We start from the raw sequence: 15,719 nt of genomic DNA on the forward strand, positions 1-15,719 counted from the left end.
ACTTTTTGTTCTGTATTTTAAAAGGTTCAAAGAATTTTTTAAGCTTATAAAAAAAAAATCAATTTTTTGAAATTGCTACAGTGGTGTTACCCCTTAAGTGCAATTTCGGTTTCGTCGATTCCATTCAGACATTTTTGTTGTTAAAGAAAATGTCCATAATGCCGATAAAATCACAGAACAAATCGAAGTTGAGCGGGATGTTAATAGCCGTAGCATCGCCCAGGAGCTAAAGATCGACCATAAAACAGTTTTAAGTGATTTGCGCAAAAATTTTACGCAAAATTAATGAATTTTGTTTTCCCCAAACTGATATAAGGCTCGATGAGCCAAGCAATTTGTGAATGTAGTAAAATACAGCAACAACACTCAGATACAAGGTGTAGAAGGTGCAAAGAACATCTGTTTCAAATTACTCTAGCCATGTTCAGAACCAATTTGTGAATTAAAGAAGTACCCCTGAATTAATAAGTACCCCTCATCTAAGTCCATAGCGCAAAATGATTTATTGAATTGTGAAAAGTTTTGATCAGTGCTGAGATTTTCAGAATCTTTTGTAATTTTCGGTGCCAAAATCTATCGAACGGAGTATAGGTTTTGAACAGTGGCCAGTTATTTCGAGAAAGAAAAGAACATAAAATATTGCAATAACAAATATATACACGTTCAAGTGTATACTATATATAATATTTATATTCATATATTTATATTTTATATTTATATGCATACATACATCAGTTATAAATTGTTTTATCCGTAATAAATTTTATATATAAATATAATATATAATTTTCGCATAGAATTTTTATAAAAGTTCATAGTGCATATTATTTGAATAAATTATCGGTACAAAAACACTAATGATACAAATATTTAGTAAACAAAATAAACTTTATAAATAATCTCCAAAAATGAATGGTTTCGTAAGATTAGTAGTCATGCATGGAATTTGATTTGAGCTGTGAAATAAAAGAAAAAAATGGTGATTAGTAATAAGAATGAAAATGATAAAGGTGAAAATATTTACAAATGTTAAATTAACACTAATCCCATGTGGATGGGTCAGTGTCCGGCCAGTTTGCTGAGAAAACTACTGCTCGGTGCATGTTTCATACCATTTGTTTATGATAAAATATTATTAAAATACAAATTTTCAGCTTAGAAGATACCTTATGCATTTTTTCTGATGACCCATCCACATGGGATTAAGGTGTGACATGGGATTAGGATTAAACATTTATTTTGCAAGAAAAAACACTCTCAATAGTTGATTGTTGATGGATGAAATAATTTACATGAGTACATATTCAAACTTATGACAAGATTGCCCTTCAACAGAAGATTTAAAAAAATGTTTGCAGACACTTTGGGATAATAGTCATCTCGAGATCTAATCTTGGAGAAGCAGAATGAAAGCAAAACTATTTTTCTCCTTTTTTTTACTTTTTTTCCACTTTTTTTCCAATAATGATCGCTCCTCGGCAGGCAATGGCAAACCTCCGACTGTATTTCTGTCCTGAAAAAGCTCCTCCGATGCGCATTTTTTATGTTACCAAATTTCAATATTTTTCATTCAACCAGAGTCAACAAATTTTTTGTCTAACTAAAATTTGTTTTTAATCCTAAAATGGCATGAATTTAATCCTTCGTCTCTGGGTCTATGTACACCTGTTCTGGTAAATCTGTGGAGTAAAACATTTATATGTCCTCCAAATATTTAGTTTTCCTATTTTCATATAGGTGTCTGACGCCGTAGCCGAATGGATTGGTGCGTGACCACCATTCGGAATTCGGAGAGAACGCAGGTTCGAATCTCCGTGAAACACCAAAATGATAGAAAATGTTTTTTCTAATATCGGTCTACCCTCGGCAGGCAATGGCAAGCCTCTGTTTGTATTTCTGCCATGAGAAGGCTCCTTATAAAAAAAAAATTGCCATTCGGAGTCGTCTTAAAACTGTAGGCCCCTCTAATTGTGAAACAACATCAAGACGCACGCCACAAATAGGAGGAGGAGCTCGGCTAAGCACCCAAAAAGAGTGTAAGCGTCAATTTTACATACTTTAGTCTTGCCATAAGTTCTGTTATAAGTTAAGTCCGTTTCAATTACAATTTGCGTCATCGATTGACCACCAGAAGGCAGCCCCCGCTACAGGTAATGGTTTGAGCCATAAAGCTCGCGGGAATTAAGAATGACTAAGAAACAACGTTCCGAACTTCACAACGTTCTCACAATAGCTCTCAAATTCACCAGACGCGGATCCGATTGATTATTCTCTTTCGGCCATTTTGGAGGGCAAGGCCGGAACTAAAAGATTCACCAGCCTCAAGGCGCTGAAAAAAGCCATTGTCCGCGAGTGGGCCAAAATACCTGCAATTCACATTCGGGCAGTTTGCGATTAATTTCTGGGCCGCCTCAAGCCCATAGTGAAGGCAAGAGGTGGTCATATCGAGAAAAAGTAAATGAATTCTTAATTTTGTATTATTTTCACACATTTCTTACTTTGAGTTGAATAAAAGTAATTTGCCAAACTAAATGTATGGCCTTTTTAATTGGTTACACTTCGAGTGCCGGAGTTCTGAAGCTCTTAAAAAACACACGACACCTAGAAATCAGTTAGATCTTAAAGCTGTGCTACTGGTTTTCGCCACCTCCGACCGATTTTCTATGAGAATATTTTTTATGGCCAAAACATACTCGGAAATTTATCATTGCTGCTTTTAAAAATAGAATTTGCTTTCTATCTAGTTTTTGTGCTGGGAAAGAGGACGGACCTGTTGCCTAAACTACCATAAAAAAAACGTATTACTACATAATCCCTATCATTACTCACCGTGTTTGAATTTTTACGGTTTCTATGGCATTCTTCATAAGATGTTCTATATCTGTATATTGTCCTTTAAGCTTTATTTCATCGCATAAGGCCTGGACAAATGGGCTGCCCTTCTCGGTGCGGTACGAGACATAACCTACAAAAGGTAGCATTAGTGAGTGATATATATGACTTTTTTTTAAATTAAGAATACACGAAGGAATACTACCTTCAAAGGTACTGTAACATTTGAGTATTTCACTGGGAGATCCACGTGGCATAGAAGCATCTGTCTTATATTCACCTGGTACAAGTGCACCCTTGCAGGCTTGTATAATGAATATTTTCGGCTTCTCCTTGAGACTTGGTACATCCAGTATGGGATGCAGCATTGCTTCGTCAACGTTATATTCTCCATCGCTGGCCGCTACCGAATCATGAGCGCTACCATGACTTAGAATGGCAATTATTAGACAGGAATAATTGGTGTAATCCTTTTGTGTTACTAAAAAATAAATAAAAATTTATTTAGAGGTGGATTAGTGCAACAAATACCTATATATTTAAATATTTAAATACATATAGGAGAAAAACTTATTGAACTACCAACACATGTGTCGTAAAAAAATTTACTTATATAATATACTTACCTGTTCCTCTTATCTTAAAATTTAAAGATAAAAAAAAATGGAAATAAAAAAATAATTATTTCAATCGTAGCTGTTTTAATATTGGAAATAGCAATTTAAGATTTTTTAAAATAAATAATTATTTTTGAAGTGAAACTTCTTAGGCGTCGATGGACGAGCGAGAACGGAGAGTAAAATTTCAAGCCCATGCAACGTTTTGGGCATGCTCGTTCCGCGAGAGAGAGAGCTATACGTTATATATATCTTAGATACACTTTAGGCTACTTTTCCTAAGATTTTCCTTGTGGTTGCTAATTTCTAGTGAGAAATAACACTGCCTACTTTTTGGCGCTTGTTTGTTGGTGCAAACTTGTAGGAAATATTTTTTTGCTGCCTACTTTTTGGCGTTATATTTCCTTGCCTACTATTTGGGGCGTCTTTTGGTCCAAATTTTTTCGGCGTTTTTTTTTGTGCCTACTTTTTGGCGGTTATTTCCGTTTCTTAGTTAGTGCTTGTGCGTACTATCAGTTTCCTATCGGAAACTTATTCCCATACTATTGCAACTAACCTTAAATACAATGCCTCCAAAATCCAAGTGAAAATATACAATACAAAGGTCGTTTGAAAAAGTCCGTACAAAATAAAGTAGGCTTATACACTTCATCTAACACTGTTATAGCCATTCACAATGAAAAAAATATCCTCATAAAAAACAATTTGCCGTTCGAAGGCGGCATAAAGTTAGTCTTTACTGGTTGTTCCAGCATTTTTTGAACAACATCAAGCTACACCGCACAGATTGGATGAGCTCAGCCAAATATACTTATATATACAAGTACATATACACCCGTGGTCAACTCGATATTTTGATCAGTTTCGACCAACAATTTTTTTTTTACCATAATTTTAATAACTTTTGTTTTTTAAATATAACTCGTTCCACACTAAATATCATACAAATCAAAATTTTAAACTTTTTACAATAAAAAACATATAAAAAAAAAGTAAGCTAAGCATCCAATTTTCCCACTAATACAAGTGTATATAAGTGTGTACAGCTACGGTTATAAATATTATTATATACATATATATAAATCAAAATTTATAAAATTTTTTATCTTTTCGTCAGTAAATTTCACCATTGACAGTTCCCAGAATCAACAATTTACATATACCCACTTACATTCATACCTACATATACATACATAAAAGCGCAATAAGTTTCCTACAAAAATGCGATTAGCCAGGGAGGTGTACAGAACTGATCGCAAAACACTAAGAGAATCGCTTGTTCTATTTTGTTCGATCAGATTTGAAAAGAGACTAGTCGCCTTTAAAACATAGCAGATACAGAATGAGTTTAATTGCTTTTTACTACCGGGCATTGTTGCATTTTATACTCTAATTCTTACAGAATGAGTGTAGCGGATTACTATACCTATCATGTATGTATATATCTATCATATATAATATTTGCCTTTTATGGCTTTAAAAAATGTTTTCCCACAATATTTCAATACGGTTTTGAATTAGGTTTTGCATTCACTAAAAGTGGTTATAGGTAACAAAAGTATTTCAATATTTTACTATTCTAGGTATTAGAGAAAAAGAATTACCCACTTTGCACTGTGTACATGCATATACATACACATATTTATGTAGGTATAAATCTAAATAAACAATCGATTTTATGAAGTATTTTTAACTGTCGAATACGGGGCACAGAATACATTTTTTTTAGTTTTTTTGTTTTGCGTTTCTACTGAGTCATTTTCTACATACATATGTAGATAATTCCTGGAATCACCGATTTACATACATACATACAGAAGCAAGCATATGCATATAAACGCAATCAATTAGTAATCGCATTATATACTATTTATATTATCAAGGTGGTTTCCGTAGTCCAGTATACTTGTATGTACCTGCCAGCAGTTGGTTTAGCATCGACCATCCCTCGTCAGACAATTCTTCAGCCTTGATAAATTTCTACGAGCAGCCAAGTACATACAGTAGGTTCTGTTTTTATGCGGTTTTGAAATAGTGCGGTTTTTTTTTAATTAAAAAATGCATGTCTACCTATCGCGAATTGTACATATAAACAAGATTCTAAACCAGCTAAGCAAAAACTCATCACAGATTACATCAGAAATGCTAACCCTACAAGTATGGAACCGCCTGCATCACCATCTAGATCAGACGTGTACATTTCCTCAAGTGACGAAAGTGATTTTACGCCAAATCCTAAACGAACGCGCAACATGTGGGTATTGTCTGATTCTATTTATGACGTAAATTTATTTTTCGATTCTGACGTTTCTTAAATAAAGATATAATTTTTAAAAATACAATATTTTGTTTATGCGATTTTATTTAATTATTTCAGATTCATGCGGTCTATGGAACGTATCTATAGTTATAATATGGGACTAGTGCCCTTTTTTATGCGATTTCATTACATTATTTCAGATTTATGCGGTTTTAGCACTTTTGAAACGTATCTATAGTTTTACTATAGAACTAGTAGCTTTTTTTATGCTGTTTTTTTTTATGCTGTTTCTTGCGGAACGTATCTACCGTATAAAAACAGAATCTACTGTATATAAAATCGTTGTAAATTTCTTCGAAAGGGCATCACCCAAATATTGTATTATTGCCCTATAGGTCGTAGATAATTGGTGTGCAACCAAGGCCATCTATATGTACATACAAGTTGGTGTTGCTCCATCAGCTGATTGGTGCCTGATTGTCAAAGCGAGAGTATTTGTATCTTCTGTCCCTCTTCTTTCTTCAGCTGAAATTCGATAATAGCCCACCAAATTATTGTAATTGTAGTATCGACATCACCTTGTATAGACTCATCTTCTGACTAACACTCATTTTATTTTGGTGTTGCCACCTGTTTGCTTAAAGAACAGCAATTTATTTAAAAAACAGGCATTATTATAACATGAGTAGCAAGGTAAATGTTTTAAGAAGAATCTATTCGGAAAACAAATTTTTTGATAGCGTTGCCACCTGAATTATAATGCCAGAATAATAACTTAACGCAGTTTTCAATGCGAATGTAAGGATATTGATATTCAATGAAAACAGGTTTAAAATAAAAAAGATAGTTTTAGCTGGTGCTGCCACCTATTTTTTCTTGAAAATTGAGAAATTGATTACAAAAACATATTAATTGTAAAAATATATATGCATATACATCTATCAATGTAATAACAATATTATTAAAGGCGTTGCCGTCTTATTTTAAATAAAAATTTTAACTATTAACAAAATTTAATTAGAGGTTAGGTTATAGATATGAAACGAAATGTATTCAAAAGAATGTATAAATCCTGAATTAAAATTACGAGTATTTGTGTTTGGCGTTGCCACCTTATTTTTAAGGCGCGAATGGTAAATAATATTACAGAGCAATAGAGTAGAAGGGTGTGGGTATGACGAAAAGTATGATTGAGAAAATTTTAATGAAAATGTATTTTTTATGGCGTTGCCATTCATTTTTTAAATCAGAAAGTATTGGAATTGTCTTATAATAGATATACCTTCTGCTCAAATATGAACGAGACGTTATCAATAAAACGGTCCGCGGATGACATATGGCAAAAATAAATTTTTTGTTTTTTGGTAGGACTGTTATAAGCTTACATGGCAAATTTCAGCGGGATATGTCACATAGTTTGTTTTCTGTGCTACTGTAAACAAGTCAAGCTCGAGTGTGTCCTTCAAATTCTCTTTTATGACTTCAATTGTCTCAAAAATTGAGCTTGGGAAACAGGAAAAAGTCACATGGAGCCATATCAGGTGAATACGGTGCTTGCGGAACGATATTAACATTATTTTTCTTCAAATAATCACGAACAAGACGTGATGTGTGAGCTGGTGCATTATCGTGATGCAAGAACCATGACTTGTTGTCCCACAATTCCTTCCTTTTAAGACGAATGTTGTCGCGCAAACGCTTTAAAACGTCTAAATAATATTCAGCGTTAACCGATTTTGCGATTTGTGCGATTTTCAAGCACAATTTCCTTTACTTTTCCGATGTTTTCGTCGTTTACTGATGTTGCTGGACGACGTTCATGAGGCAAGTTTTCAACCGATGTAAGGCCCTCTTTGAACGATTTGTACCACTGGAAAACACGTGCACGCGATAGAGCAGAGTCCCTATAGGTTGTCTGCAACATTTTTAAGGCGTCTGAGGCCGAAATTTTGTTGGAATAACAAAATTTCAAACAAATTCTTTGTTCAACTTGAATTTCCATCGTTAAATTCGAAGAACACACTCGAGCTTGACTTGTTTACAGTAGCACAGAAGCACAAACTAGGTGACATATCACGCTGAAATTTGCCATGTAAGCTTATAACAGTCCTACCAAAAAACAAGAAATGTATTTTTGCCATATGTCATCCGCGGACCGTTTTATTGATAGCATCTCGTTCATATTTGAGCAGAAGAAGTATGCGCATCTACTTATCGGAGCTGAATCAGCCAAAAACTTTTATCGATTTAGAAATTTATTTATAAGTGTTAAATATACGAAGTATTTAATTTTATACTCAAATGAACCCGGGCATCAGCTGATTTCCTATTCCCATTCCTAGTTGCCTATTGCAGTTAGGACGAGGCAAACATCGTCCTCTATTTCCGTGCAACTCTCTATTATTTAAAATATTTGGTTATATAAAAAGTTTAGTAATATATTGAAAATAGGTGACTTGATGTTATTGAAGCCTCCGAACGGCAGTTGGTTTTTTATGAAAGCCTTTTTACACTCGGAGCATACTCGAAGGTTTGCTATTGCCTGCCTAGGGCGACTGCTATCAGAAAAAAGCAAGCCATTTGCCATTTTGAAAGCAAAGGTGGTTTTAGTTTTTTGAGCGCATCTTCGAAACTGCACTCAATGCAGGTATTTTGTAAATATACATGTATTTTTACGTGATCTACACTTTTTACCAGTCACAATTGTTGTAAAAGTTATTTAAAAAAAAATAAAATAAGGAATCAATTCTAATTTATGTTGAATGTCCTTTCAAATTATTTTACCATTTTTCATTAATTTTATCAAAAACTTGTATCTGAATTTTTTTTGTTTGTTTTAGTTAAACAAACATATATATTTACAAAAAATTCATAATCGTTATAGTTTGAAAAAGTATTATTATTATTTTTTATTAATAGAGTTTTTTAACTTTGAATACCGATGCTGAATACTAGTCAACTCTTATAAAACTCTAAAACAGGAGTCTCTCCGAAATAAAAACAAAAGCTCGTTGCAACCAATGGTTGAGAGAATATCGAAGGTTGCCATGAAACAACGATACAAGATCACGTAAGAGGGAAAGGTAAAAAAAAAATGTTTTCTGGCAGTGACGTCACTATCTCCACGTCATATTTTACGAATTATAAGAATATAATATGTGTAACTATATACGAAACTGGAGAATGGTGCAGCTCAACTTCTTTAAAAATTTAATAAAACCTTGAATCGATATTTGTGCTGAATTATACTTATCTTTCTGCAAACTCTGTTCAAAAAATTCCTATTGAAGAGCAACCAAGCTAACACCAAAATGTAAGCAAGCAAAAAAGTGTACACAAAAGAGAAACCTTAATATAGTGACTTTATGTTCAATACTTTTTTCTAAATTGAATTAAAAATACACGGCCTTCTAACGTGACCTGGTGTAATTGATTCAGGGAAGGCAATGAATTTTATGTAATCAGTTGTTGAGCAAATGTAATTTCAGATTTTTGTTTAAAAATAATAAATTTTTTTTTGTCAGTTTTATTTTCTATTATCTCCATTGTTTACAATAATCTAACCCAACTTTTCATTTTTATTTACAAATTCACCATCATATTTTGATACTTTTTTCTTAGTTCTCTGAAATACCCTATCTAAAATTTGTGGCGGCAGATTTGACATAACTTTATTCGAAATTTACTTACTTTTTGCTCTTCTGTCGCGTTTAATTTTCAACAGTTAACAGGGAAACAAAAATATTTGAATGTAAATGTATAAACATATGTACGTTTGTCCGATGACATTAGAATATAATAGATTTTTTCCATTTTAATCAGCATAAGCTTGAATTATATAATTCTTGTTGGCAACCAACCAAACATTTCCTGTGTGTTGGAGAGAGAGAGAGAGGGTTCTTTCACAAATCGCACAGTCTGCATAATCACATAAAGCACGAACCAACCAATAATGGCTTAGAGAGAGAGAGTTCTATAATCCATTTCAACAGCTCATTCGTTTCCACGGTAATTAGTAGCAAACCGGCTTGCTCTTTTGCTATAGAGTAGTTTGAAGATCAAGGTACACTACCAGATGTGCAAAATTTTACAGGTACGCAGTCATGCACTTTACAACTCAAGGCGAATCTATATAAAGTCTATACATATATCACTAGAACAGCTGGTTTTTTTTTTCTTTCCTGCAATCGTTAGTCGTTTTAATGTCAAAGTGATTTGCCTTGCAGCAGTTTTTTCGTTTGTTTCTTTATTTTCTTTGTTAATGGTTGAAATTTGGACATTCAAAAAAAAAAAAATACATGAACATGTTTCACCATGCTCTCACCTTTTACGGAGTCTCTTGCTGTGACTCTTTTGTCTGTGCTCTCAGAACGTTAATTGACGCTAAAAAGGCCCGTATACAAAAAATCTCTTTTGGTTTGATAAAAAACAAAAAGACAAAATCCGTGTAATAAGTAAGCCTATGAAGCTATAATCCCGGTTTGCTTCTTCACAAAGCCCAATAAGAATCAACTTAGAATAAATTGCTTTTTGTTTGGTTACATTTCTTACCCCAGTTTCGTTGGGGTACAGAGCTGGATTGCGGCTTCTCTCCCCTTAGCAACAAGTGCCTTACATTTAATTTAATTTTTAACAGAACTTTTAGTTAGAACAGAACTTCAAAGCGATCTATGTAAGCAAATTATTGTTTTAATAGAGCATCAACACTAAAGAATATAAATTAATACCTTTGAATTTGGATTCAAATATTCTTTATGTACTTATATTTATAAATATAATATACAAATACAATATAAATATATAATAATAATAGTATGTGGAACAGAAAACAATTTTCATAACTCACCAAATTATGAAAAAATGTAGGGCGATTCCATATCAAGTGATCCAAGTATTTCAGACAATGTCGTCAATTATTCTAAAAACTTAATGAGAACTAATATGGAAATGTTTAAAATTTGTTTTTTATAATTTTGAGATTTATTCATTGTTGGCAGTTTTGGTATAGAGTTTTTTGAAGTGATACATCTTCGGTTTATTTTAACATTTTTATAAATTTGGTAGTGCTTTAGGATAAATTTTACTTTTTAAAAAGTTTTCGAGTGAAAAAATGTTTCTTTTGCCATTTTTTAAAAACACCCCCTCAGCGTTTCTCTTTCTTATTTTTTTCATTACTAGCTTTGAGTATGCGCAGTAAGCCCGGATATGCTCATAGTGGATTTCCATAACTTTTCGAGTTATACGAGTATTCCAATACGTACGGGGCAAAATCAGTGCAAAATACTGCTCTATCGAAGCTCTAGCATTCGAACTCGTACCAAGTACCATATGTTTGTATGTATATACAGAACAGACATACCCTAATAAGCAGCTACGCCATATTTTTCACTGCCACACTGTACATATTCGAATATAACTCGAACAGTCATGAGAATCTCACTATGCAACTTTCAACAATTTCAAAAAAACAAAAAATGTTTCCCAAAGTTTTTGAGCAAAACAATAAAACAAAATTCCAAAAAAGTGCCAAAAAAATTTTTTTTATATGTTTTATCCTAAAAAATAAAAAAAAAACAATAAAAATTTAAATGTTAAAATGAACTGAACATATTTCACTTTAGCTCACGCACTTCCCCTCTAGCGAACATCGAATAAATCACAAATTTATAAATATTTTTTTTAATTTGTTGTCAGCTTACTTCTTATTAAACTGAAGTCTACAGAAAAATTGAGAACAATTTCCAATATTCTTGGACCACTCCAAAGGGAATCACTTTATGATAAGTGTAATACAATAAATACTTACAGGATTTCACAACATCCTTGATCTTTTTCACGGTTGGATTCTTGATGGTGTTCACATTTAATTTATATTTCTTGAAAGTCTCACATATAAGCTTCGCATCATAGTCGCTACCATCACGTTTCTCGAAACGCTCCTTATCGTTGAAGTCCACAGAATTGAAAATGACGGCATAGCCAGGTTTTAGTTTCGACTTCTTACCGATCCCGCCAGCGCTTAGTGTTTTCTGAGGCTGAGTCTGAGGCTGTGTCGATGACGTATAGCTGATATTTTGCGATGTTGGGTTTGTTATTGCCCTTTGTTGTCTAGTTGTTGTTGTTGCTGTCGGATTCGCATCGGCTGATGTATGCCTTTGATATGTAGTATTCGATGCGGTTGAAGGATTTGCATATACCGAAGTATAGGCTGAAGCTAAAGGTCCACGTGCACGATTGGCATAGGGTGAGACATAGCCTGTTGTTGTCGTCGTCAACGAAGGTGTTGTTTTTGCACTGGAAAGTGGTGTTCGACTCACGGCAAAGTTTTTAGTGGCTGCGCTTGTGACTGCTCTAACAGAGGGGCTTGCGGGGCCAATCGAGGCCGTATAATTACTGTTGATGCTCTTTGGGCTACGGTTAGAATTAACCAGCGAGGAGGGGTATACGCCAGTGGCAGTTGTTGTTGCATTGCGAGTTGTTTTACCCAAAAGAGAGCTGTTGATAGTTGATGAATTGGCGCTGGTAGTTGTTTTGCTCAAGGGAGACTTGATGGAAGCCATTGAAGTTGTAACTGGTGGCAGTGCCCTGAGTGGCGAGAGTGTCCGATAGTTGTCGGTGTAATTGGTAAAAGTCGGATTACTGTTGGCGAAATCTTTCCATGCTGCACCTGGCTTCATTGTCGTCGCCATCGCCGTCGTTGTTGTCATCTTCGCTGCTGTGCCTGTTTGATTAAATTTTGTGCGCTGTTGTTGTACAAAAGAGGTTTGAGTGTGACCGTTTGTTTGGGTGACGGTAGTCTCTTGTTTAGTCCAAGGTGTTGAAGATTTAAAAAAGGTAGCATTAGCTCCGGTTATATTTAGCAGTTCATCCAATTCCTCTTTGGTCGGTGTACGGCGTATAGAAATTTCGGTGACGCCAGCTGTTTGCTGATGCGTCACCGTTTGTCGCACAGTTCGCTGTGTTATTTTGTTGCGTTCATTGTCGTAAATGGTTGCACTTTGTTCGGTCGTATTTGTAGTCTCCGATTGCGCAGTAGCAGTACGTACTTTCATGCGCGGATCCTGAAGCACCACGGCATTGCACTCCTTGGAATCTTTCGGATTTTTTTCCTTCGAGCTCTTCCAAAACATTTTGTCACACAGCTGCTTTTGGTGAATATGCGAAATTAACTGTTTGTGGCGGTATGAAACCACACCACATCACACCACAAATTTTATCAACCGCGTTAGATTAGATAAGAGAATATTTTGTGTTTTTGATCGACTCTATCGATGCGCTACACTTTTGACAAATGGTGCGATCAAGTGATCAAAAGAAAACAAAAAGAAAAATAAATATTATGCAAGAAGAAGTAGGAGAATGAAGCAAAAATATGTTTACATACATACATACATTCATAGATTGGACCACATTTATTTGGTTCAGTTGTATTATTTTATTTTATATTTTATTATATAATATATACCTATTATTTTATGTTATATTATATTAAAGTTTTGTGGTATAGAAATTATTGAGAATCCTAAGAAGCGCGAAGAGAAGCCAGATGAAAAACGAAATTTTTGATTGCGCCTAATTTGATAAAGCAATTCCAACTCTTTGTGGGTAAGTGTACATAAATATATTTTAACACCTAGAATTATAAAGCCGTTATAAATATTTAAGCAGGTGAAAACATACACTTGTGGACAGCTGTTGCTGTATTATAAACACGACATTTTGACAGTTTCAACTATGATACTTTTATTTTGCTCTTTTACTTTTCATCAATTTTTCACAAAAGCATAGATCATTCTACAACGAATATCATATACAGTGGCTCAATAAAGAACTCGGACACCCAGGTGATACAGTTTTAAAACTAAAAATATCTAAATCAAAATCTAAAACGCAAATCCAATGCGTTTATGGATCACGTTTATTTTCATTCTTCAAGGGTATTTTTCAAAACTACAACAAAACATAAGCAAACTTCATAGAACATAAGAACATAGAAAATACAAACATATAAACTCAGCAAAATACATGAAAAAAAGAACTCGAACATTTATATAAAGTAGAGTTCGGCAAATAATCTATATATATAAAAATGAAATGATGTTCGTTTGTACGCACTTTTTTGGTCCGATACGAGGCCAATTTTATTCGTTCTTTTTTCATATTATAGGGATCCACTAGGGGAAGGTTTTTAGCAAAAAAAAATTTCTTTTAAATATTTTCTTCATATAAAAAAAAGAAAAAATCAAAATATTGTACAAAACAAAACTTGCTCGATTGTTAGATTAAAGTAAGTTTCGAATCGACATTCATTTTATGTGTACAACTTTTTTGGAATTTTTCGTTATTGTATACAGAAATTTCAAATGATTCGAATGAACATTTTTTTTTTTTTTATTTCTTCCATAAACTATTACACCTGTCGTTAGACAATAAGTAATTTGATTTACAAAAAGATGGAATGAGAGTGATATTGAAGGGCCAATGCCCCCAAGCTCATTTAGAAGAAATATATACATATTATTTAAAAACAAGTGGTTAACAAACAATGACATATACGATTAGTTGACAATTGATTACATCGATTTTGCAAGATATGTTGGTGTTTGACGGTTAAGCCGACTTTGGGTAGATTTTTCTTCATTTGGTAGTCTTCTCATCATAGGATTTGTATGCGTTAATAGTCTATTTATGTGTCTTCTGCTAGCGCTTTGTATTGTTTCATCAATAGTATCGATGTCAAGGTCGCGATGAATATCTGCGTTAGGTATGTACCAAGGTGCATTAGTTAAGGTCCTAAGTATTTATGAAAATAATGTTTCAATTCAATTGAGCAATGCTTTCTTTGACCAATTCTATATGGAAATGAATGCGTTTGCAAACGATGTTTTCGGCAACGCGAAATGATAAAAAAAATGCTTGGAAAATTTAAAATGAATGGTGCTTCATTGGAAAAATTCAAAGGTAATAAGAACATACACAAGATAAAGTTAGAATTCGAATTTTTAGATTTATTTTGTTTATTTCTCATTTTTTCAGAAGTACACCACACAACAACTCATTCCAACTCTGATTTTGAAATCCTGTTGGAATTGGTGATCGATAATTTTGTCACTATAATGGTCAATGGAAATTTGCGTATATCAGACCCTGCATATTATTTACCATATCAACTTTTTATGGAACATATGGACCAAATGAACACAAAAAAATAATTTAGTTTTGTTTCGATTTTTTGCAACATTTTGGTTTTCAGTTAATACAAAAAAAAACAATACTGTTTTTTCGTGAACACAAAATTCCAAATTTATTACGTTGTTTGTTTAGAATTTTTTTAGAAAAAAAGTAAATTTTTTGGTTTTGAGGAAATTTGTTTATTGTTGCTATTTGTGAAAGCGTAGATATTTGTAAGTATTTGACTATAATCCTAAAAGTTAATGGAATACCACTATGATACATAGAAAACATTTTTTCAAAGGGGTGTTTTTCGAAAATGATAAAAAAAATTGTTTTCAAAAATTTTGAAGAAATAAAGTAAAATAAAAAAATGTCGAAAGCATGAAATTTTTTCAAAACCAAATTTTCCTCAAAAAGATAAAAGAAATTTCTTCGAAGAGGTGTTTTTCTAAAATTACAAAAAAAAAATTTCAAAAATTTTAAATAAATAAAATAAAATAAAACTTTTTCAAGGGTATGCAATTTTTTCAAAACAAAATTTTCTGAAAACCAAACAAAATTCAAAAAACAAAAGGTGTTTTCAAAGCATTTCATATTCCACTATTAATAGAGAATACATTTTTTCGAGGGGGTGTTTTTCAAAGCGGAAAAAATCTTTTTTAACAAATCAATTTAAACTTTTACAAAAGTAGGAAATTTTTTCAAGAACAAAATTTTCTCAAAAACGTTAAATTAAAAAAAAATAGTTTTTTCAAAATATTTAGTTTTCAGCAATTAACTGAGAAGAAATTTGTTAGAGCGAAGTGTTTTTCAAAACTTCAAAAAACACTTTTTAA

The 15,719-nt window shown here is 32.9% G+C and overlaps 1 protein-coding gene across 1 annotated transcript; it reads right to left on the minus strand.

Annotated features, from left to right (window-relative positions):
• Positions 1-773: 773 nt before the first annotated feature.
• Positions 774-13,000, minus strand: LOC129246091 (uncharacterized). The gene is made up of 4 exons (XM_054884626.1): positions 11,516-13,000; positions 3,038-3,313; positions 2,830-2,965; positions 774-956 (listed from the first exon to the last, which is right to left on the minus strand). Exons 1-4 carry the CDS (start codon positions 12,837-12,839, stop codon positions 890-892), a joined length of 1,803 nt encoding a protein of 600 aa, XP_054740601.1. The 5' UTR covers positions 12,840-13,000; the 3' UTR covers positions 774-889.
• Between the last annotated feature and the right edge of the window lie 2,719 nt (positions 13,001-15,719).

The sequence above is a fragment of the Anastrepha obliqua genome, chromosome 4 (assembly GCF_027943255.1).
Source record: "Anastrepha obliqua isolate idAnaObli1 chromosome 4, idAnaObli1_1.0, whole genome shotgun sequence".
NCBI classification, from domain to species: Eukaryota; Metazoa; Arthropoda; class Insecta; order Diptera; family Tephritidae; genus Anastrepha; species Anastrepha obliqua.